The sequence below is a fragment of the Mobula hypostoma genome, chromosome 15, assembly GCF_963921235.1.
Source record: "Mobula hypostoma chromosome 15, sMobHyp1.1, whole genome shotgun sequence".
NCBI classification, from domain to species: Eukaryota; Metazoa; Chordata; class Chondrichthyes; order Myliobatiformes; family Myliobatidae; genus Mobula; species Mobula hypostoma.
In genome coordinates this window covers 74351899-74363493 of record NC_086111.1, presented here as the reverse complement: position 1 = coordinate 74363493, position 11595 = coordinate 74351899, and the positions used below count along the sequence as shown (strand labels likewise).

Here is an 11595-nt window from a genome sequence, read left to right as displayed (position 1 = left end):
TCCATGGAGGAACCTGGCCGCGGCAGGAGATGTCGGTCAGGCTTTGCCGAGGTGGCGAGGTAGACACCTTGGTCAGCATGGAAAGCGACGGGCCGAAGGTCCCGAGACCGCAGCTGAAGTTAGGTCGCTGACCTTCAGCCGTTAAACCGCTGGTCACGACGTCACTTTCCGTCAGATTATGACGTAAACACACTGGATGTCATCATCACGGCCAACTGGCGGAATCACGCGTGACGTAATGATGTAATGTCTTCGTTCATCAGCAGGTCACTCCGGTGACGTCATCACGCACCCTTCCTACGGGTTTGGTTCCCGCCCCTCGCCCGTGGAGATCACGTGTTATTAATAATTTCATTGACACTACACAGTCACTTCACTCAGCAGCAGCGCGGGCGTTGCTAAGCAAACCTTCCGCGGTTGCCGTGGTAACCAAACAAAGCCGCTTCCGGCGTCCTGCGGTGGAGGCCGGTGGGCGAGGAGCGGCTCCAGGTCACCGACCCTGCTCCCTCCACAGGCCCGCTGTTCCAGGTAACTCCGCGGGCTCCCTCGCCCTGGGCATCCCCGCCGTGCCCCGAGGCTCCCGTTTCTGCCCTTGCCCGCTGGCAGCTGTGTCGATGGGAACGGGCAAACGGCGCAGGCGGCTGCACTCGCCAGGGTTGGGGCAATGTGCGCGGCGTGACTGCCTTGTCACAGCACGGTCACTGCAAACCCGTACGTGTTACAGACAGAGGAAGTGCAGCCGAGATCCCCGGACACGCGGGGAGAACGCTGGCACGGTAGTTAGCGTTCAGACAGTTGGAGAGGTGTGTATGATCAGAAACTCTCCTCCTGAGTTTCCTCCATGTACTTGGATTTTCTCCAGCGTGCCTTTGTCATTGCAGAAGATGACCATAGTATGAGCAGTCGTTGAGTAGACTGGAGAGGGTGTGGGGAAAAGGTTGGTGCCTGGAACCCAGGACCATAGGAGAGTTAAGAGTTATTTGCAAATACCAATGCAACATTAGCAGTTAGTGTAAGGTAACCAGCCACCCGGGTTCAATTTCCACTGCTGGCTGTAAGGAATGTGTGTGTTCTCCCCGTGACCATGTGAGTTTCCTCTGGGTGCTCTGGTTTTTACCGGGGGCCCTAGCAGAGATATTTAAATCATCCGTAGCCACAGGTGAGGTAACAGAGGATTGAAGAATAGCCAATGTTGTTTCACTGTTGACCATAGGCTCTAAAAATAAGCCAGGAAGTATAGGCCGGTGAGCCTGACATCACTCGTGGGAATGTTACTGAACGATATTCTAAGGGACTGGATATATGAGCATTTGGATTGACATGAACTTGTTCAGGACAGTCAGCGTGGCTTCGTGCATGGTAGGTCACGTTTAACCAATCTTATAGAGGTTTTTGAGGAAGTTACCAGTAAAATTGTTGAAGTCAAGGCAGTTGATATAGTCTACCGCGACCTCAGCAAGGCACAGGACAAGATAGACCAAAGTCAGCATGGTTTCCTTAAGGGAAGATCTTGTCTGACAAACCTGTTGGAATTCTTTGAGGAGATTACAAGTAGGATAGATAAAGGGGATGCAGTGGATTTTGTATATTTGGATTTTCAGAAGGCCTTTGACAAGGTGCCACACGTGAGGCTGCTTAACAAGAGCCCATGGAAAATTACAGGAAAATTACTGGATTGGTTACAGCATCAGCTGATTCGTAGGAGGCAGTGAGTGGGAATAAAAGGATCATTTTCTGATTGGCTGCCAGTGACTAGTGGTGTTCCACAGGGGTTGGTGTTCTTTTTATGCTGTGTATCAATGATTTAGATGATGAAATAGATGGCTCTGTTGCCAAGTTTGCAGATGATACGAAGATGGGTAGAGGGCAGGTAGTGTTGAGGAAACAGGAAGGCTGCAGAAGGACTTAGACGGATTAGGAGAATGGACAAGAAAGTGGCAAACGAATACAATGTTGGAAAATGCATAGGCATACATTTTAGCAGTAGAAATAAGTGTGCAGGCTACTTTTCAGATGGGGAGAAAATCCAAAAATCTGAGATGCAAAGGGACTTGGGAGTCCTTGTGCAGAACACCCCAAAGGTTAACTTGCAGGTTGAGTCGGTGGTGAGGAAGGCAAATGCCATGTTAACAGTTATTTCAAGAAGTCTAGAATACAAGAGAAGGATGTGATGCTGAGACTTTATAAGGCACTGGTGAGGCCTCACCTTGAGTATTGTGAACAGTTTTGGGCTCCTCATCTTAGAAAAGATGTGCTGGCATTGGAGAAAGTCCAGAGGAGGTTCACAAGGATGACTGCAGGAATGAAAGGGTTATCATATGAGGAATATTTGATAGCTCAGGGTCTGTACTCGCTGAAATTTAGTATGATGAGGGGACATCTCAGTGAATGTTGAAAGGCCTAGACAGAGTAGATGTGGAAAGGATGTTCTCATAGGGGGGGGAGTCTAGAATAAGAGGACACAGCCCCAGAATAGAGGGATGTCCATTTAAAACAGAGATGCAGAGAGATTTCATTAGGGTGGTGAATTTGTGGAATTTATTACCACAGGCAGCTGTGAAGACCAGGTTATTGGGTGTATTTAAGGCACAGCTTGATCGTTTCTTGATTGGACGTGGCATCAAAGGCCCAGGAGTGGGGCCGAGGAGGGCAGAAAAGAATCAGCCATGATTGATTGGCGGAGCAGACTCGATGGGCCAAATGGCCTAATTCTGCTCCCGTGTCTTATGGACTTGTTTGAAAAGGTCCCACTTGGGAGACTGGTCTGGAAGGTTCAAGCACTTGGCATTCAGGATGAGGTAGTAGATTGGATTGGACATTGGGCTCTGTGGAAGAGGCCAGAGAGTGGTCGCAGATGGTTGCCTGTGACTAGTGGAGTGCTGTTGTTGTTTATCATCTACATCAATGATCTGGATGATAGTGCGATTAACTGAATCAGCAAATTTTCAGATGACACCGAGGTTGGGGTGTCGTGGACAGTGAGGAGGAGGTCGCAGCAGGATCTGGACCAGCTGGAAAAATGGCAGATGGAATTCAATGCAGAAAAATGCGAGGTTTTGAACTTCGGTAGCACCAAGCAGGGTAGGTCTGACACAGCGAACGGTAGGGTAGTGACCTGCCAACAGGAAAGATGTAAACAAGGTTGAAAGACTACAGAGAAAATTTACAAGGATGTTGCCAGGGACTGGAGCACCTGAGTTATAAGGAAAGATTGAATAGGTCAGGACTTTATTCCTTGGAATGTGGAAGACTGAGGGGAGATTTGATACAAAATTGAGGGGTATAGACAGGGTAAATGTAAGCAACATACATCAAAGTTGCTGGTGAACGCAGCAGGCCAAGCAGCATCTATAGGAAGAGGCGCAGTCGACGTTTCAGGCCGAGACCCTTCGTCAGGACTAACTGAAGGAAGAGTGAGTAAGGGATTTGAAAGCTGGAGGGGGAGGGGGAGATGCAAAATGATAGGAGAAGACAGGAGGGGGAGGGATAGAGCCGAGAGCTGGACAGGTGATAGGCAAAAGGGGATACGAGAGGATCATGGGACAGGAGGTCCGGGAAGAAAGACAAGGAGGGGGGGGTGACCCAGAGGATGGGCAAGAGGTATATTCAGAGGGACAGAGGGAGAAAAAGGAGAGTGAGAGAAAGAATGTGTGCATAAAAATGAGTAACAGATGGGGTACGAGGGGGAGGTGGGGCCTTAGCGGAAGTTAGAGAAGTCAATGTTCATGCCATCAGGTTGGAGGCTACCCAGACGGAATATAAGGTGTTGTTCCTCCAACCTGAGTGTGGCTTCATCTTTACAGTAGAGGAGGCCGTGGATAGACATGTCAGAATGGGAATGGGATGTGGAATTAAAATGTGTGGCCACTGGGAGATCCTGCTTTCTCTGGCGGACAGAGCGTAGATGTTCAGCAAAGCGGTCTCCCAGTCTGCGTCGGGTCTCGCCAATGTATAAAAGGCCACATCGGGAGCACCGGACGCAGTATATCACCCCTGCCGACTCACAGGTGAAGTGTTGCCTCACCTGGAAGGACTGTTTGGGGCCCTGAATGGTGGTAAGGGAGGAAGTGTGAGGGCATGTATAGCACTTGTTCCGCTTACACGGATAAGTGCCAGGAGGGAGATCAGTGGGGAGGGATGGGGGGGACGAATGGACAAGGGAGTTGCGTAGGGAGCGATCCCTGCGGAATGCAGAGAGAGGGGTGGGGAGGGAAAGATGTGCTTAGTGGTGGGATCCCGTTGGAGGTGGCGGAAGTTACGGAGAATAATATGTTGGACCCGGAGGCTGGTGGGGTGGTAGGTGAGGACCAGGGGAACCCTATTCCTAGTGGGGTGGCGGGAGGATGGAGTGAGAGCAGATGTACGTGAAATGGGGGAAGATGCGTTTAAGAGCAGAGTTGATAGTGGAGGAAGGGAAGCCCCTTTCTTTAAAAAAGGAAGACATCTCCCTCGTCCTAGAATGAAAAGCCTCATCCTGAGAGCAGATGCGGCGGAGACGGAGGAATTGCGAGAAGGGGATGGCGTTTTTGCAAGAGACAGGGTGAGAAGAGGAATAGTCCAGATAGCTGTGAGAGTCAGTAGGCTTATAGTAGACATCAGTGGATAAGCTGTCTCCAGAGACAGAGACAGAAAGATCTAGAAAGGGGAGGGAGGTGTCGGAAATGGACCAGGTAAACTTGAGGGCAGGGTGAAAGTTGGAACCAGGTAAACTTGAGGGCAGGGTGAAAGTTGCTTCCTGCACGCATGCAGAACTCGTTGACTTTATTAACTTTGCCTCCAACTTTCACCCTGCCCTCAAGTTTACCTGGTCCATTTCCGACACCTCCCTCCCCTTTCTAGATCTTTCTGTCTCTGTCTCTGGAGACAGCTTATCCACTGATGTCTACTATAAGCCTACTGACTCTCACAGCTATCTGGACTATTCCTCTTCTCACCCTGTCTCTTACAAAAACGCCATCCCCTTCTCGCAATTCCTCCGTCTCCGCCGCATCTGCTCTCAGGATGAGGCTTTTCATTCTAGGACGAGGGAGATGTCTTCCTTTTTTAAAGAAAGGGGCTTCCCTTCCTCCACTATCAACTCTGCTCTTAAACGCATCTCCCCCATTTCACGTACATCTGCTCTCACTCCATCCTCCCACCACCCCACTAGGAATAGGATTCCCCTGGTCCTCACCTACCACCCCACCAGCCTCCTGGTCCAACATATTATTCTCCGTAACTTCCGCCACCTCCAATTGGATCCCACACTAAACACATCTTTCCCTCCCCCCCCCTGCATTCCGCAGGGATCGCTCCCTACGCAACTCCCTTGTCCATTCGTCCTCCCCCATCCCTCCCCACTGATCTCCCTCCTGGCACTTATCCGTGTAAGCGGAACAAGTGCTATACATGCCCTTACACTTCCTCCCTTACCACCATTCAGGGCCCCAAACAGTCCTTCCAGGTGAGGCAACACTTCACCTGTGAGTCGACTGGGGTGATATACTGCGTCCGGTGCTCCTGATGTGGCCTTTTATATATTGGCAAGACCTGACGCAGACTGGGAGACCGCTTTGCTGAACATCTACGCTCTGTCCGCCAGAGAAAGCAGGATCTCCCAGTGGCCACACATTTTAATTCCACATCCCATTCCCATTCTGACATGTCTATCCACGGCCTCCTCTACTGTAAAGATGAAGCCACACTCAGGTTGGAGGAACAACACCTTATATTCCGTCTGGGTAGCCTCCAACCTGATGGCATGAACATTGACTTCTCTAACTTCCGCTAAGGCCCCACCTCCCCCTCGTACCCCAGCTGTTACTCATTTTTATGCACACATTCTTTCTCTCACTCTCCTTTTTCTCCCTCTGTCCCTCTGAATATACCTCTTGCCCATCCTCTGGGTCACCCCCCCCCGTCTTTCTTCCCGGACCTCCTGTCCCATGATCCTCTCGTATCCCCTTTTGCCAATCCCCTGTCCAGCTCTTCACTCCATCCCTCCCCCTCCTGTCTTCTCCTATCATTTTGCATCTCCCCCTCCCCCTCCAGCTTTCAAATCCCTTACTCACTCTTCCTTCAGTTAGTCCTGATGAAGGGTCTCGGCCTGAAACGTCGACTGCGCCTCTTCCTATAGATGCTGCTTGGCCTGCTGCGTTCACCAGCAACTTTGATGTATGTTGCTTGAATTTCCAGCATCTGCAGAATTCCTGTTGTTTGAGGGTAAATGTAAGCAGGCTTTTTCCACTGAGGTTGGGTGGGACTACAACTGGAGGTTATGTGTTAAGGGTGAATGGTGAAAAGTTTGAAGGAAACAAAAGGAAACTTCTTCACTCAGAGGGTGGTGAGAGTGCGGAATGATCTGCCAGCACAGGTGATGCACACCAGCTCGATTTTAACATTTAAGAGAAGTTTGCACAGGTACATGGATGATATGGGTGCAGGTTGGTGGGAGTGGACCGCTCAGATGGTTCAGCACAGACTAGATAGACCAAAGGGCCTGTTTCTGTGCTTTATTTCCCTAGGACTCTAAATTTAGTGCTCATGGACCATCCAGAAACCTAATGGCAAAGGGAAAGAAGCTGTTTCTGAATGGTCGTGCATCTTCAGGCTCCTGTAACTCCTCCCCGATGGTAGTAATGAGAAGAGGGCATGGCCCGGAATGTTAGAGTCCTTGGTGATGGATGCCACCTTCTCAAGTCACTGCCTCTCGAAGATGGTTCAATGAATCAGAACCAGGTTTATTACCACCGGCATGTGGCGTGAAATCTGTTAACTTAGCAGCAACAGTTCAATGCAATACATAATCTAGCAGAGACAGAAATAATAATGAGATAATAATAAATAAACAAGTAAATCAATTACACATATTGAATAGATTTTAAAAAGGTGCAAAAACAGAAATACTGCATATTTAAAAAAAGTGAGGTAGTGTGCAAAGATTCAATGTCCATTTAGGAATTGGATGGCAAAGGGGAAGAAGCTGTTCCTGAATCGCTGAGTGTGTGTCTTCAGGCTTCTGTACCTCCTACCTGATGGTAACAGTGAGAAAAGGGCATGGCCTGGGTGCTGGAGGCCCTTAATAATGGACGCTGCCTTTCTGAGACACCGCTCCCTAAAGATGCCCTGGGTACTTTGTAGGCTGGTACCCAAGATGGAGCTGACTAGATTTACAGCCTTCTGCAGCTTCTTTCAGTCCTGTGCAGTAGCCCCTCCATACCAGACAGTGATGCAGCCTGTCAGAATGCTCTCCACGGTCCAACTATAAAAGTCTGAGTGTATTGTTGACATGTCAAACTTCTTCAAACTCCTAATAAAACATAGCCGCTGTCTTGCCATCTTTATAACTACACTGATATGTTGTGACCAGGTTAGATCCTCAGAGATCTTGACTCCCAGGAACTTGAAGCTGCTCACTCTCTCCACTCCTGATCCCTCTATGAGGATTGGTACGTGCTCCTTCATCTTACCCTTCCTGAAGTCCTCAATCAGCTCTTTCACCTTACTGACGGTGAGTGCCAGGTTGTTGCTGTGGTATCACTCCAGTAGTTGGCAAGTCTCACTCCTGTACGCCCTCTCGTCACCACCTGAGATTCTACCAACAATGGTTGTATCATCAGCAAATTTATAGATGGTATTTGAGCTATGCCTAGCCACACAGTCATGGGTATAGAGAGAGTAGAGCAGTGGGCTAAGCATACACCCCTGAGGTGCGCCAGTGTTGATTGTCAGCAAGGAGGAGATATTATCACCAATCTGCACAGATTGTGGTCTTCCGGTTAGGAAGTCAAGGATCCAATTGCAGAGGGAGGTACAGAGACCCAGGTTCTGCAACTTCTCAATTAGGATTGTGGAAATGATGGTATTAAATGCTGAGCTGTAGTCGATGAACAGCATCCTGACGATTGTGTTGTCCAGGTTGTCTAAAGCCGTGTGGAGAGCCATTGAGATTGTGTCTGCCGTTGACCTATTGTGACGATAGGCAAATTGCAATGGGTCCAGGTCCTTGCTGAGGCAGGAGTTCAGTCTAGTCATGACCAAACTCTCAAAGCATTTCATCACTGTTGATGTGAGTACTACTGGGCGATAGTCATTAAGGCAGCCCACATTATTCTTCTTAGGCACTGGTATAATTGTTGCCTTTTTGAAGCAAGTGGGAACTTCTGTCCATAGCAGTGAGAGGTTAAAAATGTCCTTGAATACTCCCGCTAGTTGGTTGGCATAGGTTTTCAGAGCCTTACCAGGTACTCCACTGAGACCTTCCACCTTGAGAGGGTTCACTCTTTAAAAACAGTCTAACATTGACCTCTGAGACGGAGATCACAGGGTCACCAGGTGCAGCAGGGATCTTCACAGCTGTAATTGTGTTCTCCCTTTCAAAGCGTGCATAGAAGGTGTTGAGTTCATCTGGTAGTGAAGCATTGCTGCCATTCATGCTGCTAGGTTTTGCTTTGTGTCACCAGTGGTGGGAGGATTGTGTCTGTGATGGAACTGGTTGCGTCTACAACACTCTGTACCCTCTTGTGATCCTATGCAATAGAGGCTACGTACCAGGCGGTGATGGAACACCAGTGTACCTGTATCCAGGTTCACACAGGGTCTTGTGCAGCTCAACCTTTGTGGTCAGATACAACAGCTTTGTACCTGAAGGTCAGTTCCCCATTGGACTTGCTGCTGTTACTGCTTGGGGAAATCCCGGTGTGTTAGGTGAACTGACTGAGGATGTGTGTCTAACATTGCCTGACAAACAAGCTTCTCACTACTGGTAATTCTGTTTAGGTGCCCAGCCTGTTGGAAGAAATATCCTGAAACATGGCTTCTGCATCTCAGCTTCAGACCTCGCAGTCAGTGGAGATGGAAAACTTGCAGAAAGGCTTGAGTAATATCGTCAATACCTCTTTAATTCTGTGAATTCAATTGCAATTCTTGTGATGTTCTTCCCAAGCAGCAGGATGTTCCAAATTCCACTCAGTGATCCAGTCAGGGACCAAATGACTAACATAAAGAGGAGAGTATCTGTTACCCTTTCCCATCTTTCCATCACAGGGTATGGATACCATAAGTGGGTAACAAATGGGCACAGAGTGAAGCTCCCTCCCCACTGTCCCATCACACACTCCCGGGGTCAGACACAGAGTGAATCTCCCTCCGCACCGTCCCATCACACACTCCCGGGGTCAGACACAGAGTGAAGCTCCCTCCCCACTGTCCCATCACACACTCCCGGGGTCAGACACAGACTGAAGCTCCCTCCACACCGTCACATCACACACTCCCGGGGTCAGACACAGAGTGAAGCTCCCTCCACACCGTCCTATCACACACTCCCGGGGTCAGACACGGAGTGAAGCTCCCTCCACACCGTCACATCACACACTCGTGGGGTCAGACACAGAGTGAAGCTCCCTTCTCACCGTCCCATCGCACACTCCCGGGGTCAGACACAGAGTGAAACTCCCTCCACACCAGCCCATCACACACTCCCGGGGTCAGACACAGAGTGAAGCTCCCTCCACACCGTCCCATCGCACACTCCCGGGGTCAGACACAGAGTGAAACTCCCTCCACACCGGCCCATCACACACTCTCGGGGTCAGACACAGAGTGAAGCTCACTCCACACCGTCCCATCACACACTCCCGGGGTCAGACACAGAGTGAAGCTCCCTCCACACTGTCCCATCACACACTCCCGGGGTCAGACACAGAGTGAAACTCCCTCCACACCGGCCCATCACACACTCCCGGGGTCAGACACAGAGTGAAGCTCACTCCACACCGTCCCATCACACACTCCCGGGGTCAGACACAGAGTGAAGCTCCCTTCTCACCGTCCCATCACACACTCCCGGGGTCAGACACGGAGTGAAGCTCCCTCCACACCGTCCCATCACACACTCCCGGGGTCAGAGACAGAGTGAAACTCCCTCCACACTGTCCCATCACACACTCCCGGGGTCAGTCACAGAGTGAAACTCCCTCCACACCGTCCTATCACATACTCTCGGGGTCAGTCACAGAGTGAAGCTCCCTCTACACCGTCCCATCACACACTCCCGGGGTCAGACACAGAGTGAAGCTCCCTCCACACCGTCCCATCACACACTCCCGGGGTCAGACACAGAGTGAAGCTCCCTCCACACCGTCCCATCACACACTCCCGGGGTCAGACACAGAGTGAAGCTCCCTCCACACCGTCCCATCACACACTCCCAGGGTCAGACACAGAGTGAAGCTCCCTCCACACCGTCCCATCACACACTCGTGGGGTCAGACACAGAGTGAAGCTCCCTTCTCACCGTCCCATCGCACACTCCCGGGGTCAGACACAGAGTGAAACTCCCTCCACACCGGCCCATCACACACTCCCGGGGTCAGACACAGAGTGAAGCTCACTCCACACCGTCCTATCACACACTCCCGGGGTCAGACACAGAGTGAAGCTCCCTCCACACTGTCCCATCACACACTCCCGGGGTCAGACACAGAGTGAAACTCCCTCCACACCGTCCTATCACATACTCTCGGGGTCAGTCACAGAGTGAAGCTCCCTCTACACCGTCCCATCACACACTCCCGGGGTCAGACACAGAGTGAAGCTCCCTCCACACCGTCCCATCACACACTCCCGGGGTCAGACACAGAGTGAAACTCCCTCCACACCGTCCTATCACACACTCCCGGGGTCAGTCACAGAGTGAAACCCCCTCCACACCGTCCTATCACACACTCCCGGGGTCAGTCACAGAGTGAAACCCCCTCCACACCGTCCCATCACACACTCCCGGGGTCAGACACAGAGTGAACCTCCCTCCGCACCGTCCCATCACACACTCCCGGGGTCAGACACAGAGTGAAGCTCACTCCACACCGTCCTATCACACACTCCCGGGGTCAGACACAGAGTGAAGCTCCCTCCACACTGTCCCATCACACACTCCCGGGGTCAGACACAGAGTGAAACTCCCTCCACACCGTCCTATCACATACTCTCGGGGTCAGTCACAGAGTGAAGCTCCCTCTACACCGTCCCATCACACACTCCCGGGGTCAGACACAGAGTGAAGCTCCCTCCACACCGTCCCATCACACACTCCCGGGGTCAGACACAGAGTGAAACTCCCTCCACACCGTCCTATCACACACTCCCGGGGTCAGTCACAGAGTGAAACCCCCTCCACACCGTCCTATCACACACTCCCGGGGTCAGTCACAGAGTGAAACCCCCTCCACACCGTCCCATCACACACTCCCGGGGTCAGACACAGAGTGAATCTCCCTCCGCACCGTCCCATCACACACTCCCGGGGTCAGACACAGAGTGAAGCTCCCTCCCCACTGTCCCATCACACACTCCCGGGGTCAGACACAGAGTGAAGCTCCCTCCACACCGTCACATCACACACTCCCGGGGTCAGACACAGAGTGAAACTCCCTCCACACCGTCCCATCACACACTCCCGGGGTCAGACACAGAGTGAAGCTCCCTCCCCACTGTCCCATCACACACTCCTGGGGTCAGACACAGAGTGAAGCTCCCTCCACACCGTCACATCACACACTCGTGGGGTCAGACACAGAGTGAAGCTCCCTTCTCACCGTCCCATCGCACACTCCC

General features: G+C 51.4%; 1 protein-coding gene across 1 annotated transcript in view; it reads left to right on the top strand.

Annotated features, from left to right (window-relative positions):
• Positions 1-446: 446 nt before the first annotated feature.
• cfap100 (cilia and flagella associated protein 100) overlaps positions 447-11595 on the top strand; it is a 45057-nt gene continuing 33908 nt past the window's right edge. The window contains exons 1-2 of the mRNA XM_063068272.1: positions 447-528; positions 8758-8857. Of these exons, the coding sequence (XP_062924342.1) occupies positions 8791-8857 (67 nt within the window). The 5' untranslated portion in view covers positions 447-528; positions 8758-8790. The remainder of the gene's footprint in view (positions 529-8757; positions 8858-11595) is intronic.